The 25,223-nt window shown below is 35.5% G+C and overlaps 1 protein-coding gene across 1 annotated transcript in view; it reads right to left on the reverse strand.

The window, feature by feature from the left end:
• The window catches only part of LOC127412171 (protein kinase C epsilon type-like), a 183,891-nt gene that overhangs the window by 58,562 nt on the left and 100,106 nt on the right, over nt 1-25,223 (reverse strand). The window contains exons 4-10 of the mRNA XM_051648324.1: nt 23,693-23,727; nt 23,117-23,205; nt 22,612-22,741; nt 19,654-19,796; nt 19,001-19,094; nt 18,017-18,231; nt 15,404-15,577 (exon numbers count right to left, since the gene is read on the reverse strand). Coding sequence (XP_051504284.1) covers nt 15,404-15,577; nt 18,017-18,231; nt 19,001-19,094; nt 19,654-19,796; nt 22,612-22,741; nt 23,117-23,205; nt 23,693-23,727 — 880 coding nt within the window. The remainder of the gene's footprint in view (nt 1-15,403; nt 15,578-18,016; nt 18,232-19,000; nt 19,095-19,653; nt 19,797-22,611; nt 22,742-23,116; nt 23,206-23,692; nt 23,728-25,223) is intronic.

Raw genomic sequence — 25,223 nt, forward strand, 5'->3', positions numbered from 1 at the left:
CTAAACAATGTGCCGGTCCTGCGTGAGACCGCGCAGTGCAGAGAAAAAACTCATTGCTTCCTTCAGAAAATGGTGTTCAGAAAATGGTAGAGAGAATTTGTTTTATTTTATTTTTTTATTTTTTTTATTCAAAACCTTCTGCTCTTAGCTTGAAATGTCTCTTTGGCACTTTTGAGCTGTGTCAACTCAGTGGCCCAGTGGTTAATGCACTGAAATGCAGATTAAAAGGTTGTGAGTTTGAGTCCAGTAAAGAGCAGTTTTAAAAATTTTACTTCTGTGGATCTCTGAGTATACATATTGTGCTTACTACATACAACGCAGACTGTACTTTATTGCGTAATTCCTGCTTCTGTTAAAAAAACTAAGCTGTAACTATTTTCTCAGAAAAGACATTCTCTTTTATGTCAGTCAGACTTGTTGATTGTATTTCACAGTGGTTAGCTCTGGGCTTCAGTTCAAAGGACTGGGTGAACCTCGGTTCGATACCCACCTCAGCTGGTTTAAACGTTGTGACTGTTGTGCCGAGCTCTTTGCATTGTGCTTGATGAATGGCTTTATGCTTGGCCCCGATCATTGCTTCTTGCAGCTATAATTTTTTATTGATTTTATACTTTGCAAAATTAAGCATATTTAATTCATTCTAACTTAAACCATTTATTTAAATATTACTTTTGACAGGAATATTTCTTTGGGTAAAATATGACATTTCATTTTATTAATGAGCAGTCAATTATTAATTATTTGGTTATGATATCTTGTGCATTATTTACATCTACTTTTCTATTTGATGTTTATGATGTAGGTGTATTTTTATTTGATATATTTGTATGTTTATTATTTGTTTATGATGTATTTAATGTTTTGGATTTTATTTTATAGGTTACAGACATAACTGTTCAGATTCTAAATGTATTTCAGTTAATTAATTCAGTTGCAGAATTTGACTGTGTTTTTATATGGTTTCCAAAAACGCCCTCATAAAGGTAAAAACAAAACAAAAAATTCACCTGCATATCAATTACAGGGGCAAATATTGCCTCTTAATAAAAAAAAAGTTTCTGACACTGGTAATAATGCAGCTTGGATCATATATCCATCATTCAAAGCTGTCAAGCCACTTCTAAATGCAAGGAATATTGCAGCATTTGCAAAAAAAGTAATAAACACACAGTCGGCATTGGCAATTCTATTAGAAACTGTCCAATAGACCTAGTGAACTTGTCTTTGAAGTGGGGCTACTCATTACATTAACATGCTACCAACAACTATAAACAGACACGTTCTCTTCTCAACAAGAAGTCGTCACTCTTCACGAGCTGAAAGTACTTCATGATGCTCGTCATGTTTAACAGGAATTTCTCTTACTTTCTAGAAAGAACAACAAACATGGCCTTGATGGATGTCTCTTTACACAGCTTACAAATCCCAGAAATCTCTTCCTCTCTCTCGCTCTTAATTGGCCAATTTGGGTTTGATCATGCCACTATGTTTAATATAAAAAGCTGTTTGCAAACACACAGTTCTGTGCGGAATGTTTACACAGAGAAAAGCTTATTGAGCTGAGTGCAGCAGAGCACTGGGAAAACAAGGCTTAGCGAGTAAATGACAAGTCAACACTATACCACAAGTTTAGCAGAGAGGCATAAGGTATTCTGGTGTCCCTATAGTAACATGGATGCAACCTGCAATACTACTGTATATATTGCATATATATAAATGTAACTAAACATGAGCTGAGCATCTATTTATATGATGAGAACACATTAAATTACAGATGCAGTATGTAAGATCAATAATTAGGTGTGGACAATATATTAAAAATTCACAATTTATTTATAATAATTTAGCTGGCGATGTAAAAATGAGGGAGCAACTGCAATGGTTGTAATGTGCTTTTTATTTGACCATTAAGTTTCCTAAAAACTGTGTCATTAGGCTAATTTTGTGGTCCTTCCTTGTCTCATGACTCACAAGCATGACCACCTATTGTACACGTTTTGTCAACTTCCCATTTCTCTGAATGTCACTGAAAACTGACGTCACACAACATACTTTTTTCTATCCAAACTAACTCTCTTCACTCTTTAAAGCGCCCAATGATATGCTAAAAACATGAAATGTCTCCCTAAACAAAGACAATTCTCTCTTCACACATATTCTCAAAGCATCATCCAGGAATTCAGTCTATTTTGCAAAGCAACTGTTATTTTTTTTGTGCTTGTGAGAACAAGCTGTTGTAGTAGACAGGATGCTATTCCTCAGGAACAAATTCCTGCTCATTACTACAAAAAAAGAAACAGATAAAAACAACAATGATGTCCACAGTCCATATATCACTCATGAGTATTTTGTTCAGGTTGTTGAAATGCAAACACATGCTGGATTTGATCCGTTAACATCAGTCACTTATCACCTGCTCGTGTAAATGTGCTCTGAATTAAGAACACTAAGCATGCATCTCTAATGTGTGCGAATGATGTGCATTCCGTGTCTTTTACGTTCTCCGGTAAGACTGTGTACACAGATGTTGCAATGTGACCAGCTGCAATTTAAATGCATTTAATAGAGCAACAACAGAAAATAAATGTGAGGGAAGCCTGGCCAAGACATCTGGGGGCGCTCCAACCTACTGTTGAACAGCAAAGATGAGCCAAAGAGAGAAAGGAATCTTACTCCATGAACTTGATTAAGAGCTTAAGTGTGGGAGTATTAAAGATCCCATGAAATCACATGACGAGAGCAGTTTTAGAGAGTTGAACTTTTCCTATTGAAACAGGAAGTTGGAGCAGGTATTTGGGGGAGGGACATTCTTTAGAGAGCATTTGATTGGACAACAATTTGGAGCCTGATCTCATGAAAAGTACGTGACAATTGCAACATTTTTGGCAAAATGACATTACGTGGTTCATTACAGGTATCGCGGCAGTTCTGAGATAAAATATCCACTGTGTGACGCTGAAAGTGAGTTAAAAGTTAAGGTTTTAAGATTAATGCTCTATCAAGTTTTAATTAGAAAAAGCAGACCTCCCTTCCCTAAACCTCACAATAGTGTCATAAAAAGCAAATGTGAGATAAAAAACGCAATTGCTGAAGCATTCACGCTATTTTGTGGTTCTTCTATGATACTTTAAAGTCATGTCTCATTTCAACTCTTCAGGACTTTCCAATAAATAGTTGGTTATATAATCCAAACATTTATGAATAGATAAACTGCCCTTTAACTTGTGATTTGTGTGAAAGGAAATAAAAGTCAATGTTTTTGTAGTGTTCATTTCACCAAGAAAGTGCTGCGATACATACGACGAGTTACATAAAAATCACAAATTTTGCAAAAATGTAGGTACTATAATGTGTTTCTAACAGGTCCACATAATCAGAAGAGATCACATTTGATATCTGTATATCTGCTAAAGGTTACATTTGTCAACTTTAAAGAGAATAGTAGCGTATAGATGACCTCCAAGCTTACAGACGTGGAGTAAAAGCCACAATATTCCCCTTTAAGTGTGTACTCACACTAGGTAACCTGTACCATGCCTGAGCACGTTTGACCCCCAAAGTCCAATTCGTTTGACTAGTGTGATCACTCTGTACCGTGGCCGAGCATGGAACTCGAAACATGATGTAAATGATGCTACTGGGCAAAGGGTTCGCTTTGGTCTATGGCAGAGGTGCAGTGTTTACTGGAAATTTGGGCAAACGAGAGTATACAGGAACAACTGGATACAACACACGAAAACACACAAGAACTCTGAGATATTTGGTAAAATTTGCGACTATCTTCATGCTCGTGGATACCAAAGAACCATTGAGCAATGATGTGACAAGCTGAAAAAACTACGGGTCCAGTATCTGAAGGTACGGAATGCACTCTGTAAATCTGGCAGCTCGTCGGATGAAAATGATACATTTCAGTGGTACGATGCTGTCGACAATAATGCATGTGAGAGGGCTGTGTCACCATGCTCCAAATGACTCAAAATAAGCCACAAAGTAAGTAACGTTACAATGATGGACTCCATTGTGCTCTGAAAAAGAGCTCTTTTCTTCCTGTTTTCTTCAAAACAATAAGTTGTATCATAATGACGTAAGCGTGCTCAGGCCCAGAACGTTACGTGCAGGCCAGCGGGGGAGTGGGGAGGGGGACAATCGTGCTTGGGCACGGTACAAGGCAACCGGACCTAGTGTGAGTACGCCCTTAAATTTCATGGGGTCTTTAACTAACCAAACTTGGACAAGTGAACATAAAACTCTGACTAAAGTAACCTGACAAATTGGGTTACATCAACAAAAGTTATTTTTATAAGTTCAGATCAGTTAGAAATAGATCCTTGAGATACTGTAACAATTGTAGATTGCCACTTTTCAGTGTTTGTGTAACTATGTGCAATCTTACAAGTCCTCTACTCTCTCTCTCTGTCTCTACCTCTGTATAAGTATCCATATGCACTCTGGCAGGTTGTATAATGTTATTTACATTGCTTAGCTGTAATTAGGTGGATAAGAGCTGTACTGTGATCCTGTGGCTGATTGCAGTCTGAAAATCACTATGAAACTTTGGTTCATTAGGAGTGCACATTCTAGGAACAATTTCTACGTTGATTTCATGGCTTCACCTCATGAATATGGCATCTCCTCTAAAACTTTAAAATTAAGACATTTGGCAGACACTTTTTCCAAAGCAACGGTATATTTAAACTGAATATTTTATTTTTATTTTTTATTTGGGTTAGATCAAAAAGCACATAAAGGCAGCATAAAAGTAATGCAAATGACTCCAGTGGTTAAGTCCATATCTTCAGAAGTGATATGGTAGGTGTTGGTGAGAAACAGATCAATATTTAAGTCATTTTTTACTAAAAAAATCTCATTCTTCTTTTGTTTTTGGTGATTCACATTGTTTGTGCATATCGCCACCTACTGGGCAGGGAGGAGAATTTATAGTAAAAAAAGGACTTAAATATTGATCTGTTTCACCCACATCTATTATAACGCTTCTGAAGATATGGATTAAACCACTGGAGTCGTATGGATTACTTTTATGCTGCCTTTATGTGATTTTTGGACCTTCAAAGTTCTGGCCACCATTCGCTTGCATTGTACGGACCTACAGAGCTTTTAGGTGATGAGAGAACTTTCATTTTTGGGTGAACTATCACTTTAAAATGTGCTTCATGTGGTAACATATAAATTAGCTGGTTTGATTCAAGTTACAAATATTACTTAACATCACTGAATCAACCTGAATACAATTTTAAGGGTTAGGATCAGGTAAAAAAAGCTCTTTAGGTAACAATTGCAGGTTACCACTTTTTACAGTGTAATTGATTTTACACTTAACTTTTATATGTCTATTATGTATCTTTTCATTTATTACACCAATTTAAAGCACTTTGAATGACCATTATAAATGTGATACAGTTTATACAATACCAGTCAAAAGTTTGGACACATTTCACTGAATTTAAGTGTGTGTGCAGAGCTGTAATCTAGACAAAGGGTGGCTACCTTGAAAAAGCTCAAATATAAATTAAGATGGGTTAAGTTTTGATGACTTTACTATTATACTAAAATGTGGAAAATACTGTAGGTCTAATAAAATATAAGATGTATTAATTACATTCTGCACAGAAAACAATGAGTTAAAAAATAAATCTGGGGGCAGTATATTAGAGTGTTACATAAGCAGCAGAGATCAGAGAAGGACCTCCGCACTGCTGATGCTGAAGCAGTTTTCGGGGGTGAGGGACAGGACAGTTTAATTGTGGGGAGCAAGTCCGGGCAAGGGTGTCCTCAACAGTGCCTGATGGCAAATTGGGCATTAAGGGAACACGAAATGGAGTGAGAGACGGAGCAGGTCAACAAGAGGTCAGCCTGCTATGCTACATGTGAGTCATCAAAGAGCCGATGAGAGAGAGAGCAAGAAAAAGACCTGAAAGAAAAAAGAACAAACACCTGCAATCATTCACTGCAAGATCTGATTAAACGCAAAGCGCTGGAGACCAAAAGTGTGTAATCTGTGTGCAAAAACAAATCTGGGGATGAATGTACAATGTTTATTTAATCTGCAAACATTTTGAAATTAAATTACTGATCATCAGGGGTGTAATCATCACATTTTTAAAAAGTAAAAATTATACTTAAGTGAAAGTATGTATACTGAGTGAAAATTTGCACGTGATGAAGTCGTACGAGTTTATGCGACCAACATCGTGCGAGACCATACGAAATAGCCAACTCGTAAATTATGTACAACTTTTCATGAGATCGGGTTGGGTTTGCTACCAAACCTTGCTGTTGAGCAGATGGGTGAATTCAATAAATTGATTTTATAGTTATTATTATAATTAATAATTGCCTAACAACAGCAACAATAATAATTCAGCAAATAGGGTGTAGAAATTCATATATGATTTAAATATGAAGGCAAGTGTAGAAGTAAATGACATTTACACATTTATTTACAAAAGACTTTGTTTTTATAATGTATATTTGCAGCTATCATTTTTGACTTCATAACTGTCCAACAAAAAATGTCAGTGTTTCTCACTTGATGCTCATAGTTTTGAATAAATACATCACATTCAGTCAGGCGGTCACATATGGTCTAGTCGCACAAATATTTCAAGGTATCCGAAGCTCAAATCAGATCTGAAATCTGCCTCTGCAGATGGTCGGAACTCCACACAGCCGGCGTGAGACACTGCATTTGAAATGACTGACCTCTGATCTGTCATTTGTCGTTTCTCGGATACAGTGAAAAGGCGGCTTCAGTCCAGTAAGATGAAAGACAAAAATATAATGAGTACTTTTCAAGGTGAAATAAAATTGTAAGGAGTAAAAAGTAAAAAGAAAAATTTGGAAATGTAATTAAGTACAAGTACAGGTATTCAGTTTAAATTGCACTTAAGTAAAAATCTCCAAAAATAGTATTTAAGTAGTTTTACTCAATTACTTTACACCCATGCTTATCATACATTTAACTCCATGTTCTCTATGAATTTATGCATTGGCTAAATTGTCTTTAGATCTAACTTACAAGTTAGGTGTAGTCAATTTAGTCATTATATGTAGTCATTATATAGTAAGTATAAGCAAATGGTGTAGCACAATATCTGGTCCAAGTAGGCCAAATTTTGAGTGTGTATGAGTGTGTAACAATCTAAGAGAGGGTTGAAACAAAAACAAACAGCATATGGAATACACATCAGGCCTGATAAGAATCAGAAGCACATTAAGGCTAATGGCAACCACCTTTTTTGGTATAAAACAAATACAACAGAAAGTCACTACAGAACAAGCAAACTCCTTTTCAGAATATTACAGACACAGAATATCTGCTAATAATTATATTTCTAATCATGGTTTACAGACTACACCCTTTCCTGTATTGATTGCACTAAAAACACTTATGTTTTAATTTTTTCTCTATTAAGTAAATTAATTTCAATGTCTTAATCACTCTGGACCCCACTCACCCTGTCCACTACCTTTTTGAACTGTTGCCTTCTGGCCGACACTTCAGAGCTCTGAGCACCAGAACCATCAGGCACAGGAACAGTTTTTTCCCTCAGGCTATCCATCTCATGAACAGTTAAAACTGCCCCTTTGAGCAATAATTAATGTGCAATACACATATATATTATATATATTGTCTATTGTGTATTCTATATATACTTTTTTCTTTTCAATATTCAATATTATTTTTTTAAAGTCTTGTTGCTGTTTTTGTATTGTTGTGTACTGGAAGCTCCTGTCACCAAGACAAATTCCTTGTATGTGTAAGCATACTTGGCAATAAAGCTCATTCTGATTCTGATTCTGATTAATCCTGGACCATAACTGACTTTGATTTATGTTTGGAAAGTAATACTTCATATGTCCTTTTTCTGTCCAGGGCTCTATAAGACTTCCTATAAGACATAGGAGACAAGACAGCAATTACCTCTTACATTGAAGTCCTTTTTGAAACAGTTAAGTTGCCTGACAAGAAAAAAGGCTTTTAAAGAAATCTGAGTGGCATACAGCAGCTGTGATTCACTGATTAAACAACCACCCTTAAAAATTGTGTTCCTCACAGGTTGCAAAGCGTAGCTCAACAGACTTAATGGAGTTCTCAATTGTTCAAATATCATCATTGTCTCACCTGATTATCCTAAAATGTACAATATATATATATATATATATATATATATATATATATATATATATATATATATATATATATATATATACATACAATGAGGAACTTACAATGGAAGTGAATGGGGCCAATTTTTGGAGGATTTAAAGGTGGAAATGTGAAGCTTATGATTTTATAAAAGCATTTGCATTAATTCTTCTGTTCAAATTAATGTATTATTTGAGCTTTTAAGTTGTTTAAATTGTAATTTTTACAGTCATTTTAGGGTTATAGGATTTGGTGACATTACATTGTCATGGAATCAAAGTTGTAAAATTGTCTGTAACTTTACACATTGAAGGTTTGTAAGTGATTTTATCACACTAAAATCATGTTAACATGCATATTATTTACATCTTGTGGCTATACTTTTGAAAAAAATTGGCCCCATTCACTTCCATTGTAAATTCCTCACTGTAACCCAGATTTTTTTCTTTTTTTTTTTTTTTTAAGAAAAGGAGGGAGTCAAAATAATATTTGTGGTAATCAACATTATGCTACAAATTCTGTTGATTGAGCTTAACTTGTATTGAACTCGGAATATTCCTTTAAAGTTAGTACACACATATATACAGTATATATATGAACATTTTAGAATATGTTAGGATAATCAGGTGAGACAATGTTGATACTTAAAAGAAACAATTGAGAACTCCATTAAGTCTATTGAGCTACGCTTTGCAACCTGTGAGGAACACAATTTTTAAGGGTGGTTGTTTAAGTCACTGAATCACAGCTGCTGTATGCCATTTAGATTCCTTTAAAAGTCTTTTTTCTTGTCAGGCAACTTGACTGTTTCAGAAAGGACTTCAGTGTAAGAGGTAATTGCTGTCTTGTCTCCTATGTACCAAGTGAATACCAGTATGCAAAAGTCTTTTAGAGCCCTGGACAGAAAAAGGACACATGAAGTATTACTTTCCAAACGTAAGTTAAAGTAAATTATGGTTCAGGAATAAGACATTGAAATTAATTTACTGCATATTACAAATTGAAAAAATATAAGTGTTTTTTTGTGTGCAATCCATACAGGAAAGGGTGTAGTCTGTAAACCATGTTTAGAAATATAATTATTGGCAGATATTCTGTATCTGTAATAAGGAGTTTTCCTTTTTTGGATCGACTCTCTGCTGTGTTTTTTTTTTTTTACCAAAAAAAAGATGATTGCCATTAGCCCTATATAATGTGCTTCTAAAGTCGAAATAATGTTTTGTGGTAATCAACATTAGGCCACAAATGCTGTCAATTGAGCTTAACTTGTATTGAACCTAGAATATTCCTTTAACTCAACAGATTTAATCATTGTACAGTGCACATGTAATTAAATGCTCACATCTGCTTTACAAGTGATGTAAATTGCATAATATTCTTATCTGCTATAAGTCAGTAATTCATATATTTTAAGTGCTATTTTTATGTCCTTATTAAGGTGCTAATGCTTTTCTTGGTCAATGAACCTCTAGTTATGTGTTACGTAATTCCTGTGAATGGAGTTTTCTCCATATGAACAGCACTTTGTAGATAGTTATTTGGTCACATTTTACGTACCATTCCAAAAAATTGTGTTGGACAATGCAGAGGCCTTGAAGTCAAAAAGGTTGACAACCACTGAAAACAATCTTGGTTGACAACAATCTTTAAATTACATCTTTTTGTTTTCCACAGAATAATGAAAGTCATGTGCATTTGGCACAATATAAAGGTGAGTAAATTATGACAGAATTCTCAATTCTGGGTGAATTACTCCTTTAAATCTTATGGCAGTGTGTATTTTTAATTTAGTTTAGACTAAATTATTTTCTTATTGTTATGCTCGATAGAGCTTAAATTGAATTGCAATGTGGAACAATCCTTTGAATATTATTGTTAGTAAAAGTGTCTATAATTTTAGAGACGTGACCTAGAGGTTAGTCCATGTTCTCTGACATGTTGAGACCTGGTGCTCATGCAGATGGTGCAAGTTCGAAACCACTTCATCACATTTCCCAATCACATTCCCACATCATTTCCTGTCATCTTTATACTCTCCCTATAAATAAGACTGTTGAAATGGTGATTTAATAATGCCACTTTCAGTAAAAGTGGCTGGCCATCATCATTTTCCTCTTTAAAGGTGGAGAAGGACAAGAAGATCTTTTAAGATCATCATGTCCTTCTCCACCCTTTATACCTTCTCACATCCTGCACTGGCTCTCCACGTGTTCTTCCACCATTTCCACACTCCTCTCAAGCCCCTCCTCTTGCCCACCTCCTCCCACCCGTGTTCGTTCCGTAAGGACACAATGTTCTTTTTGCTTGTTTGGGGAAACTGCAGAAGTAAATAAATTAGAGGAGTGAAGGATGCCGTCATGATGGCTGACTCCAGGTTTTAGTGGAGGAAAATAAACATGTCCATGTGAGGTTTGGCCTGGCTCAGGCTGCTGTTCTCAAACAGTCAGCTCTCTCTAAAACAATTATCACACCACCAGACCAAGAGAGACTAACCGAAAATTAGACTGGTTGACCTTAAGCGGGGGTTGAGTTTATCTGATTGAGCTTATTATAGACCATTAAAGAGCTGTTCCTTTCAAACAGGTGCTGTCCCTTGTGTCAGAGAACACTTATGTAGGCATACATACAGTACAACCTGTTCCTTACCCAAACACAAAAGAGAACCTGAGTGTGTGTGTGAGTGTGTGTGTTTATGTCTTTATATGTGTGTAACTGCAAGGCTCTGAAAATCCAGCAGCAGAGAGACTTTAGTTCCGGTCCTCTAATCTAACTGGAAAAGAGGCATACCAGTAGTGCTGATATTTAGTATAACAGCACCGGGACACTTTTTGTAGTGTTTTGTAGTGTCTGAGACACTGTCTGTATCACTATGGATGTCTGTGTTTGCGGCATTCCAGACAGGCTGTCAGAGTTGCTTGGGGGCAGTGTTGGGTGCAATCCAAGTAAATAGTTACTGTAATCTAATTACTTTTAGTCAAAAAAGTAGTGTACTGCATTACATTTTTAATTCTTATAATCATATTACAGTAACTGACTTTAAATTTTTTTGAATTACTTTTAAGTATATTATAGGGTAATGCTTATTTCTTATATATTATTTATGTAGATACATGAATTATGGCTCCATAATTGACTCATTGTGAAGGAGAAATGTGAGGTGCTGAATATATGACTTGTGTGTAACAATGAACAAGAAAGGAATATAGACATTATTTTGAATGTGTTGAGCAGAAAAGTGTTTTAGAAAGTAACTTAAAATTAAAGTAATTATTAATGAGATTACTTTTTCAATGAGATAATTATTACAGAAATAATTAGTAATTTGTAGTGGATTACTATTTAAGTAATAGTACTTTAAGTACTTTGACTTCATTTTGAACTATTTTATCTATTTAATTATTGTATTATTATAAAATACTGTATTATTATAAAACATTTATCTTAAAAATCACTGTATAGAGATTGGACTCATAAAATATTTTTTTTTTCTAATTAAATATTTTAGAGCTGAACATATTTAGAAAAATAATTTTGACTAGAAATTTCCATTATTTTTATTTTTTTTAAGATTATTATTAATTTCCATGACCTTCCATCATGACTGGTTGTAGTTCAATTACAATTCTTGTTTGAGCTTTTTTGCTGTTTCGGAAGGAAATTGGTACTTTAATTCACAAAAGTGGCATTCAACTGATCACAAAGTATAGTCAGGACAATACTGATGTAAAAAAACAGCACCATTACTATTTGAAAAAAGTCATTTTTGATCAAATCTAGACAGGCCCCATTTCTAGCAGCCATCACTCCAACACCTTATCCTTGAGTAATCATGATAAATTGATAATTTGGTACTAGAAAATCACTTGCCATTATATCAAACACAGCTGAAAGCTATTTGGTTCGTTAAATGAAGCTTAACATTGTCTTTGTTTTTGTTTTTGAGTTATCATAGTATGCAATAGACTGGAATGTCTGAAGGTCAATATTAGGTCAAAAATGGCAAAAAAGAAACAGCTTTCTCTAGAAACTCATCAGTCAATCATTGTTTTGAGGAATGAAGGCTATACAATACTTGAAATTCCCAAAAACCTGAAGATTTCATACAAAGGTGTACACTACAGTCTTCAAATACAAAGGACAACTGGCTCTAACAAGGACAGAAAGAGATGTGGAAGGCCAGATGTACAACTAAACAAGAGGATAAGTACATCAGAGTCTCTAGTTTGAGAAATAGACACCTCACATGTCCTCAGCTGACAGCTTCATTGAATTCTACCCGCTCAACACCAGTTTCATGTACAACAGTAAAGAGAATACTCAGGGGTGCAGGCCTTATGGGAAGAATTGCAAAGAAAAAGCCACTTTTGAAACAGAAAAACAAAAAGAAAAGGTTAGAGTGGGCAAAGAAACACAGACTTTGGACAACAGATAATTGGAAAAGAGAGTTATGGATCTTAACCCCATTGAGCTTTTGTGGGATCAGCTAGACTGTAAGGTGTGTGAGAAGTGCCCGACAAGGCACACTCTTGGCAAGTGCTACAGGAAGTGTGGGGTGAGTCTGAGTATCTGGACAAACTGACAGCTAGAATGCCAAGGATCTGCAAAGCTGCCATTGCTTCACATGGAGAATTTTTTGATGAGAACTCTTTGAAGTAGTTTAAGAAGTTCTGAACATTTTTTTCAAATTGTAATAGTAATTTTTCACATTATTAATGTCCTGACTATACACTGTGATCAGTTGAATGCCACTTTGGTGAATAAAAGTACCAATTTCTTTATATATATATATATATATATATATACAGGTGCATCTCAATAAATTAGAATGTCGTGGAAAAGTTCATTTATTTCAGTAATTCAACTCAAATTGTGAAACTCGTGTATTAAGTAAATTCAATGCACACAGACTGAAGTAGTTTAAGTCTTTGGTTCTTTTAATTGTGATGATTTTGGCTCACATTTAACAAAAACCCACCAATTCACTATCTCAAAAAATTAGAATACATCATAAGACCAATAAAAAAAACATTTTTAGTGAATTGTTGGCCTTCTGGAAAGTATGTTCACTTACTGTATATGTACTCAATACTTGGTAGGGGCTCCTTTTGCTTTAATTACTGCCTCAATTTAGCGTGGCATGGAGGTGATCAGTTTGTGGCACTGCTGAGGTGGTATGGAAGCCCAGGTTTCTTTGACAGTGGCCTTCAGCTCATCTGCATTTTTTGGTCTCTTGTTTCTCATTTTCCTCTTGACAATACCCCATAGATTCTCAATGGGGTTCAGGTCTGGTGAGTTTGCTGGCCAGTCAAGCACACCAACACCATGGTCATTTAACCAACTTTTGGTGCTTTTGGCAGTGTGGGCAAGTGCCAAATCCTGCTGGAAAATGAAATCAGCATCTTTAAAAAGCTGGTCAGCAGAAGGAAGCATGAAGTGCTCAAATTTCTTGGTAAATGGGTGCAGTGACTTTGGTTTTCAAAAAACACAATGGACCAACACCAGCAGATGACATTGCACCCCAAATCATCACAGACTGTGGAAACTTAACACTGGACTTCAAGCAACTTGGGCTATGAGCTTCTCCACCCTTCCTCCAGACTCTAGGACCTTGGTTTCCAAATGAAATACAAAACTTGCTCTTATACGAAAAGAGGACTTTGGACCACTGGGCAACAGTCCAGTTCTTCTTCTCCTTAGCCCAGGTAAGACGCCTCTGACATTGTCTGTGGTTCAGGAGTGGCTTAACAAGAGGAATACGACAACTGTAGCCAAATTCCTTGACATGTCTGTGTGTGGTGGCTCTTGATGCCTTGACCCCAGCCTCAGTCCATTCCTTGTGAAGTTCAACCAAATTCTTGAATCGATTTTGTTTGACAATCATAAGGCTGCGGTTCTCTCGGTTGGTTGCGCATCTTTTTCTTCCACACTTTTTCCTTCCACTCAACTTTCTGTTAACATGCTTGGATACAGCACTCTGTGAACAGCCAGCTTCTTTGGCAATGAATGTTTGTGGCTTACCCTCCTTGTGAAGGGTGTCAATGATTGTCTTCTGGACAACTGTCAGATCAGCAGTCTTCCCCATGATTGTGTAGCCTAGTGAACCAAACCGAGAGACCATTTTGAAGGCTCAGGAAACCTTTGCAGGTGTTTTGAGTTGATTAGCTGATTGGCATGTCACCATATTCTAATTTTTTGAGATAGTGAATTGGTGGGTTTTTGTTAAATGTGAGCCAAAATCATCACAATTAAAAGAACCAAAGACTTAAACTACTTCAGTCTGTGTGCATTGAATTTACTTAATACACGAGTTTCACAATTTGAGTTGAATTACTGAAATAAATGAACTTTTCCACGACATTCTAATTTATTGAGATGCACCTGATATATATATATATATATATATATATATATATATATATCAATCAATTTAAGGTTTTATTTTGGTCTTATTTTTGTTCATTTGATGTTATTATTTCAGTTTTTTTATCAACATTATTTTCAGGGAATTTAAGGAAAATAAAGTATATTTATATTTTATATAAATTGTATAAAATATACATATTTATAGGCTATATTTATATATTTAATATATTATATTTATACTATCATATTATATTATTATATGTAGTGATTTTTATAATTCTTTTAAGAATTAAAAGAAATGGGAAATGTAAAAGTGTATGACTTTTTGATTTGTTATTTTCTGTTTAGAGGTACAAATGTTAGCAAATGGGTTAAGCAATTTAGTTTTGGTATTCAATTTTCTTTTTCTAAATTCAGTTGATCTGTTTTTAAACGCTGTTTTCTGTCATCAGTGCAGTAACCATCATAACTTCTATACACAATTTTAAACATTCTAGCATTGTCTAAAATCTGAATGTGCTTCTGATGAGAGCTGACCTGTTTTTGCTTTTATTCCCCATGTCATAATCTTTACAGATAAAGAGCTAAATTGTCAGATCTCTGTAATGAAACAAATGAGCATAAAAGCTGAAGTCAAAACGCTTTCCTGGTACATGTAATTATGTAATATTACACCACCACCTAGTGGCAGTCCACAACAACATCACCATTTCTAATAAAGGACATTATTGGCATTTGGTGACTGGAATAGCTTTTTTGTGTCCAATTATTATCCTTCAAGTTTGTAATCAGTCCAAGCTTGTCCTAGAGCAGAAAAAGAGAAAGCTCTATATATTAAATTGCATTCCTGGCAGTAGTGTGAGTTCTTACCTTAGTCTGAAAGCAGCAGAAGAGTTGAGTAAGGTATGGGTGTTTTCTGGCCAATGCTAGAATGCGTTTCTCAGTCAAAGTGCAGTCCACATCATCATCCTGCAGGATGACGTCTTTCTTCAACACCTTCACAGCATAAACCTCATCTGTGCCTCTCAACTCAGCCAGCAGCACCTGTACATACAACACAAACACTACACTCAGACTCCTAGGTCCTTACCAGACAACAACTATATCCACACTGAAGACAGGAAATCATTTTTTTCCTTTTCATTTTGCAGTTAATATATATAGAGTATATAAAGTATAATGAGGAAAAAAAACCTTAGAGATAACTGCTGATCAAGGATTCAAGCGCATCAATAAGGTTTGCAGTTAAAACCCCATAGACATACAGGTGCATCTCAATAAATTAGAATGTCATGGAAAAGTTCATTTATTTCAGTAATTCAACTCAGATTGTGAAACTCGTGTATTAAATAAATTCAATGCACACAGACTGAAGTAGTTTAAGTCTTTGGTTCTTTTAATTGTGATGATTTTGGCTCACATTTAACAAAAACCCACCAATTCACTATCTCAAAAAATTAGAATACATCATAAGACCAATAAAAAAAACATTTTTAGTGAATTGTTGGCCTTCTGGAAAGTATGTTCATTTACTGTATATGTACTCAATACTTGGTAGGGGCTCCTTTTGCTTTAATTACTGCCTCAATTCGGCGTGGCATGGAGGTGATCAGTTTGTGGCACTGCTGAGGTGGTATGGAAGCCCAGGTTTCTTTGACAGTGGCCTTCAGCTCATCTGCATTTTTTGGTCTCTTGTTTCTCATTTTCCTCTTGACAATACCCCATAGATTCTCTATGGGGTTCAGGTCTGGTGAGTTTGCTGGCCAGTCAAGCACACCAACACCATGGTCATTTAACCAACTTTTGGTGCTTTTGGCAGTGTGGGCAGGTGCCAAATCCTGCTGGAAAATGAAATCAGCATCTTTAAAATGCTGGTCAGCAGAGGGAAGCATGAAGTGCTCCAAAATTTCTTGGTAAACGGGTGCAGTGATTTTGGTTTTCAAAAAACACAATGGACCAACACCAGCAGATGACATTGCACCCCAAATCATCACAGACTGTGGAAACTTAACACTGGACTTCAAGCAACTTGGGCTACGAGCTTCTCCACCCTTCCTCCAGACTCTAGGACCTTGGTTTCCAAATGAAATACAAAACTTGCTCTCATCTGAAAAGAGGACTTTGGACCACTGGGTAACAGTCCAGTTCTTCTTCTCCTTAGCCCAGGTAAGACGCCTCTGACGTTGTCTGTGGTTCAGGAGTGGCTTAACAAGAGGAATACGACAACTGTAGCCAAATTCCTTGACACGTCTGTGTGTGGTGGCTCTTGATGCCTTGACCCCAGCCTCAGTCCATTCCTTGTGAAGTTCACCCAAATTCTTGAATCGATTTTGCTTGACAATCCTCATAAGGCTGCGGTTCTCTCGGTTGGTTGTGCATCTTTTTCTTCCACACTTTTTCCTTCCACTCAACTTTCTGTTAACATGCTTGGATACAGCACTCTGTGAACAGCCAGCTTCTTTGGCAATGAATGTTTGTGGCTTACCCTCCTTGTGAAGGGTGTCAATGATTGTCTTCTGGACAACTGTCAGATCAGCAGTCTTCCCCATGATTGTGTAGCCTAGTGAACCAAACTGAGAGACCATTTTGAAGGCTCAGGAAACCTTTGCAGGTGTTTTGAGTTGATTAGCTGATTGGCATGTCACCATATTCTAATTTTTTGAGATAGTGAATTGGTGGGTTTTTGTTAAATGTGAGCCAAAATCATCACAATTAAAAGAACCAAAGACTTAAACTACTTCAGTCTGTGTGCATTGAATTTATTTAATACACGAGTTTCACAATTTGAGTTGAATTACTGAAATAAATGAACTTTTCCACGACATTCTAATTTATTGAGATGCACCTGTAGTTTTTGTTCTTTATGAATAGCCAAAGATTTAAAATTCTTAAATTTAAAACTAGATTTGCATTTCCTAAATGAAACATAAGTGCTTTCATGGCAGCAAAATAATAGTGTTAAAATTACACTCATATTTTGAATGTTGAACATTCTAACAATATGTTAGTGGGAGATTTAACAAAAAATATCTTACATTTTTTAAAGCATTACGTTCACAAAAAAATGGATAGCTAATGCTGAAATTTTTTTACAAAACAAAGTCTGTACATGTGTTCAAGTCTGTACGAATGGTTCAGGCTGAATTAATTGTTAATTAATTAATAATAAGGGTTGGGATTTTAGAAGAAACTAGAATGTTTGAGGAATGTCAAAGCAGTTCTGCCTTGCAAACACTGTAAACATTTGATTTACTATACACCCAATCTAGACTAAAAGAGAGCGATCCCTTTTTAATTGACAAGACTGTCCACACTGCAAGTGCACAACGCTGCTATAACTGCAATGTAAACAGCTTTGTTAAATATAATTTGAGAGAGTTTTGTCAAAACACACCATTTGCTTTGTAGATTGGTTGTTAAATAATCAGATGTAAGTGTTATTTGTATGCTTAAAACAGAGGATTGAATTTCAAAGAGCTCCACCTTCCCGAAGCTGCCTTTCCCGAGCACTTTGATGAAGGAGAAGTCTTCCAGGTTCATCCGTTTGACCTGGACCGTCTTCACCTCTTCATTCTCTCTCCCCTCATATCTCTCCTCTGACACACATTCAGTCAGAGAGGAAGATAGGGCTGTCTTGAGCTCCTCACCACGATGGTCAAACGACAACGCCTTCCTAAAGTTCTCCAAATCCTTTATGTCTATAGAGTAACAATTAATGACCCAGATCAGAACTTTTTCTGACATCACACTAAGTGAAGTATTGTATAATGTCTAATGTAAGAAAGTACTAGGTGCTATTGAGTAGTTAAAGGAATATTCCAGGTTAAATACAACTTAAGCATCTGTGGCATGCTGTTGATTACCACAAAAAATCCATCCATTTTCTATAGCCACTTATCCTATATAGGGTCATAGGTGGTGCTGGAGCCTATCCAAGCTGTCTTGGAAACACCCTGGACAGGTAGCCAGTCCATCACAGGGCTAACACACAAAGATAAACACATTCAAACTCACACTCTCACCTACGGACAATTTTAGAGTCTCCAATTCACTTGACATGCATGGCTTTGGAATGTGGGGGAAACCGGAGCAGCCGGAGGAAACCCACACAAACACGGACAGGCAAACTCCAAACAGAAAGGCCCAGGGACTCAAACCGCTGACCTTCTTGTTGAGGTGACAGTGCTACCCACTGCGCCACCGTGCCCCTTATACCACAGAAAATAATTTTGAAAATATTTATTTTTTCCTCCACTTTTCAAAACAAAAGAAAACAATAACAAAAGCAAAAAATAAATAAATAACTCAAATATATAACACAAATTTCTACTCATAAACTCACTGGTTCAATGGCCCCAGACTTCCATTGCAAGTGCTTTAAAAAAAATTTTTTGAATGCCACATAAACAGCTGTTGTATTTAACCTAAAAAAATTATTTCTGATTGGTTGTTTATATGTGTGATTACCCTGGTCACACGGTGAGGTGGATGCAAATTTGGATCGATCGTCTTCTAATGGTGTAGATATGGGTAAAGGAGATGGATCTGCACCCTGAGAGATCTGTATTAAAAACAGGAACAAGCTGTCACCTTCACAAAATATTTATAGGGTTTGATTATTTGTATTTATTTCTTTATTTATGTATATTCTGCAATTTTGTCCAGATGTATTAATATTTATATTGTGAGCATTTTGTGCCTTGTTTTTTATATGAATTTAATGTCTGAATGCTATGTTCATTATCTGTTTTGCTTTATGATGCATGTACTGTGTTGTAATGTCTTGTAAGCCATCAGTGTCCCAATGTTACAGATAAGTGGATCAAGGCTCTTGCTAGTGCCTGAATTTGTGCTTACGACATACTGATTCACGTCATAGGGAGCGAGGAAACTGAAGCAGACACAGCCATTATCTTTCAAGTAGCCTAATCAATTAGCCAAATGCTCTTTACTATAAAACACCTTTATGTAATCAGGAATCAGAGTTTATAAATACAGATGCATGGAGGAGCTGAAGGCATTTGACCTTTCACTCCTTCACATCTACTCCTCCAGTGCGGACACTAATTCCTGCTGCGTCCATAGTGATCCCATTAATTCCCAATGATTCACCCTTTCACCTTTTTTCTCCTCTGCACGCTGCCGGAGAGTTTATCCGGAGTGACTCCGAGGTCAGACAGCACTTTAGCGATGCCCCGCGCGTCGACCCCACAGTTAGGAGCTACATTATTTTCACAACGTTTGTGTACATTCATCTTACAAACTGCAGACAGAGAAAGGGAGGGAGACAGTAATAGAGATTAGAATGTATTTTGAAGCATGTGAATGAGAATACATTTTTTAATCTTGCATGACTGGGCATTTCTTGACTATTAGGTAAGAGCAATTTAGCTGATGACAGCCAGTGTGGAAAGCCAATATTAAAAACTTCAGGGTTCCCACAGTTTTTGAACAAAGAATTTCCATGAATTTTCCATGACCTTTTTTGCTGGGCAGATTTCCATGTATATGTCAGGTACCAGTCTTAATTAACACATTTAAATGATTATTATCAGTAGAGCATCTCAACTAGACAAAGACAAAAAAAAAAAAAAAAAAAAAAATTCCCTTGCGTTTTGGCTAAATAAAATCTGAATACAATATGCATTATTATTATTTTTACTATTATTACTATTATTTATGCTATCATAGTTATGCTAATTTATTTAGGGGCTATGTCAAACTGTTAAGATAAAAATGTTTGAGAATGAGAACGATTGGCTGTTATGTAAAAAGCAGGGACTTAAAACAAAATATTTTTCATTTTGGTTTGTTCTAAGCAGAAACAGTATTTTTCCTTTCTGGTTCTGGCATTCCCCGGTTAGCACAAAATTAAAGAACGGTTAATAACATTCTTTTTTAAAAAGACAGTACTCTGTGCTAAGGGTGGGTGAATTACTAGTTACAGTGTTACCAGGTCTCTCAAGAAAAAAGGGACCTGTTCTGGAAAAACAAGCTCAAAAAAAGGGACTTTCCTCAAACAAAATAAGTGATTATAAGCCATTAATCCATCCCCCCCCCCACCCCCCCCATGTGGGGTAACTATCAGCATTGAAATCATTACAAGCAACATACTGTATACAGTAGCCTACATAAAATAATGTATTTTCAATAAATGTATTCTTAATATTAATTATATCTACACAAATATTTTAAAAATTTTAAAATTACATCTGGCCAACCAAAATCTCTCTCACCTGCATGCATGCATACAATGCTTGAGCGTGTTTGGAATAAACTTCATCTCATGCGGGGCAAATTTTTTTATTTTAAACATGTAATAATTATTTAATAATTATTTTACTATATTATTTAAATTATTTGTTTAAATTATAGATCTGCTTCTCTGTCAGAACTGGGCAGCATCAAATCTGTATTAATGCATCATACCTAACAATAATACAGTGAGAACTTGAGAAATGTACTTTTTACTTTTACCCCTAACCCTAACCAACTTTCTAACCCCTTGTATCTGGATTAACCGTGCATGTATACGTAGTAATTATATATAGTGTTCTAAAATGTTTTCAGCATGTCACAAAAGGTTACATCCACAATGTGCAATTAGGCAAAGAAATGTGCAGCAGTTTCCTTCAGAATCAATGCACATGCTTATCAAAGTCAACTAAAAACATTTTTTGGGCAACAGGAAGGGATGTAACTCAGAAAGTTTACCGTAATAAACCATATAGACTTTGGTTTTAATGAAAAAAAAAAGAAAAAAGAAAATAAAAATTGGAACAAAATTAACCAGTTTTTAACCGGTTACCAAAATTTAAAAATAACATTTTCACTCCAGAACAATTGAAAGGGACTTAGTTCCTGTTTTCGGTTACGTTCTAAAATATTCAGCTCATTTTTCGGTTTTCTTTCCTTGAACCGTTTTTAGTCCCAGGTAAAAAGGTAAGAAATATATGCAAACTATACAAAATAAGTAAGTTAATTTATCAGTAAACAAATTTATTTTATTTTTTTGCTGTTGAACACTGTGGTGAAATGACTTTGTTGGGTGCTATTCTGTAGAGACCCTCCAAATGGTGCCATTTATCGGTAAATCCGATATTAAAGAACAAAAACAATAAGTAGAAAATTGTGAATATTCATAAAATAATTATCTCTACTTATAAATAAGGCTCTAAATGGCAAACTGATATTATCCCACTGGCTTGCAAGCTTTACACTACAAAAATATGCATGACTTTTTTAAAGGGGTCATGACATGCCTTTTTTATTATTGTAATATGTTCCTTGAGGTTCACTTATAATATTAGTAAAGTTTTTTTTTTAAAAAAACACCCTAATTCTGACCTTCTGTCAGAAATGCTCGGTTTTGGAGCTGCTTCTCCTTTAAGACTTGACTTGACAATAACTGTCTTGACTGACCTGCTCTCTCTTCTTGCCATCTCAATGCTCACACTACTGGGTGGGCTACGGAAGTGATTAAAGGTAAAGCAGTGGTTGATGTTTTATTGTGGAGGCAATCAGATGCAAATGTCTACCACAGTGTTTTGTTGTTGTTGTTTTTTTCAAAGTTTTATTTGCATTTGCAGCAATGACAATATGTAGAAAAACAAAAAAAAGGCAAGTAGTTTAGACAATACAACAGATTAGAAGATTAAAATAAAGGAAAATAAGAAAAATAAATAAAAGGTCAATAACTTGAATTTGAATTTCTCATTTTCTGAAGTGTATGGGTTTTATAAACAAAGTAAAATATCACATGGTTGTAAGTATATGTTTTTGTTCAAATTAATGTCTACCACAGTGTGTCATTACAATGTGGAGGAAGTAGAGAACGAGTCGTTTTGGCAGCTTGATTTCAACAAATGCTCTTTTTGCATTGAGGAGGGAGTTTTGAGTTCTGAAACTAACAGTATGTTTTTATAGTACAATGACCTGTTATATGTCAAAAGAAAAAGATTCCTCATGTTCCCTTTTACTCATTTACATGTTTGTTGCAGGCCTGGAAATCCCAGTTTTAAAATGGATTGATATGTCCAGGTTTTCTGTGACAGTGGCAACCCTGTAACCCTGCTTACCTCTGCACTGAAGGCCTTGCCGCAGAAGGCCCCACAGTAATGAACCACAGTGGTCACAGAACGTGAGGACTTTGTAGTTGTGAATACTGAATTTATGAGGCATGTTTACGCTGAAGCGCTGAGAACCAACCTGCAGAGGGCGACAGAGGATCAAGAAGACAATTATGCACCGCTCACAGACAGAAAGTGGGAAAAGCTGCAAAATTCAGTGCTTTTAGTTATTTTGCTTTATTATGTAGTTTTGCTGAAGGGGGTTTCGCCCAGGGCGCCATACAAGCTAGAACCTCTACTGTCTAGAGAGAACATCATCAGAAATGTTTCATTTTGAGATCTCTGAATTTTGATTTCAGACTTTGGTATCGTGGCAGATCTGAGCATGGAAACATTGTTGAGATCTCTAGAGCAGAAAAATGTGACATCAATCTCAGTTTGCTCTTTTTCATTTATTCTCATTGCTGTCTTGGAGAAACAATTGAGATATTAAAGAGATTGTTTTTCTGCTCACCTCCTCCGCGGTGTCCTCCTGTTTCTTCAGGCCGGCACATTTAGTGATGATGAGCTCATGGCAGCGTTTATGAACCACACATGTGCACACTAATGATCAGACACACAGAGGAGATCAAATCAGCTTTCAATTAACTTTTCCCACTTATTATTGTGGGCTCAAAGATAAGAATGTTTTTAAGAGGCTACTATTTAAACCAGCCAGTTTGAATATATATTTCAACCAAATATGAAAATTCTGTTGTCGTAATTTCTTAACTGCATTACAAGAGGAGAAATTCTAAAGAAAGTTGATGCTGCTCTTTTCCATCCAAAGAAAGTGAATGGTAACTGAGACTGTCAGTCTCTACCATTTTGCTTAACATCTCCTTTTGTGTTCCACATAAGAAAGAAATTCATACAGGTTTGGAACGCTCAAGGGTGAGTTAATATTTGGGTGAACTATGCCTTTAAATGTTTTGATTCTTTAGATTTAGATGTTGGTCATTTAAATTTCAAATGGCTGAACTGAAAAATGTCTATTTCGGCAGAAACATCTGATATAGAGATGTAGGAACATTGAATATTATCTGCCTACCTTGGCACTGATAGCCTTGCTTTCCTAACACACCCCTGTGGAGAGAAGGAAAGGTTCAATTATCATTCTTCTTGTACAGTGACTTCAATATCAAGGCACTAAACACAGTACTTCAACAAAAAAGTGCACAGTCACAGATATGCAATCCTGACTAACACAACCCACTTCACATATAGTAGTTTTATGCAGGCTGGCAAGTAATGACATTGAGAAAGGACATGACGTTTAGGGCTAGTAAATCTGAAATCGAAATACAGTGAATAGTTCTTCCTTGGAAGTGTTTATTGTAGCAGCCTGCTACCTTGAAACTAAAGCTGTCAATCGATTAAAATTTGTAATTGAATTAATTACATGAAAAGTCGATTCATTAATCAAATTAATCACAATTAATCATATATATGAATATTTGCTGAGAAATGCCCTCAAATAACAATAATTCAATATAATGATTAATAATTAATATTATATTTGTATTATATAAAAATAATAGTTCAGATAATTAAAATGCATTATATTATATTGGCAGACGAGTAAAGCATTGATATACTATAAAAATAGTGGCTTTTAAAGGCAATATATTGTTTATTTCCATATGATTGAACATAAGACTATCATTGGCTGACAATCCACAGCAATCCATTTTGCAATTGAATTTGTCAATCTTTTGGAGATAGATTTATTATAAGTGCTTGTCTAAGGATGCGTCAATAACCGCATTTCCATTATCGGGTCAAATGAGGGTATGCTAGTGCATGCCAGGACCAGTTGTGTTCCCACTGTCACTTCCGGGGCTTCATCGTGCCTCCTCTGGTCTTCCTCGGAGCCAACGGGCAACGGCCTCAGGCCAAACAAGGCCAAATGGGGATTGAGGCAGGGTCAATGTAAAAGGCAGAGTTTAGCTGAGTCAGGTCAGAGGGTCAACAAAAAGATACTCATTTCCCAATTTTTCATATCTAGCTATTAGCAAGTAACCTCAACAGATCAATGGAGAAAGGAGAATCATCAGGACAGGTCAGTAGACTAAATCAGGTCTCTTCTGAATATTTAAGCAGCCTCTGAACTTAAACCTTCTACAACTTTTTGTATTACATTTTTTAAACATTTAAAAAAAAAAGGTTTTAACATTGATAAAACCAATAACATGAAATCAAGGGACAAACATTCTTTTTAAATTATTACATTTATTAATAATAATTTTGTTTTGCTTTTTTGCACACTTGTTCGGCCTTGCACTAATGCTTTTATTAAAAATAAGCACAAAATACACAAATAACTTTACATGTCATAGAAGTGGTGTACCAGATTATTTTGTACCTTTTTTTAGGCAATTAACAATTTCAAATTTATTTTCTAAAAAATGTACAAAACAGAGTAAAGCCATTTCATATCATTAAAGGTTAGGTATAAAAATGTTATTAAAAAAAATTTTTTTTCGCTATTTGAAGCTTTTTCATGACTAAAAATGTCAAGGGACATGTTTGTCAACATATTTTGATATTGACCCATATGTTAAGAAATAACCTATTTTTGT

The sequence above is a fragment of the Myxocyprinus asiaticus genome, chromosome 21 (genome assembly GCF_019703515.2).
Source record: "Myxocyprinus asiaticus isolate MX2 ecotype Aquarium Trade chromosome 21, UBuf_Myxa_2, whole genome shotgun sequence".
Taxonomy (NCBI): Eukaryota; Metazoa; Chordata; class Actinopteri; order Cypriniformes; family Catostomidae; genus Myxocyprinus; species Myxocyprinus asiaticus.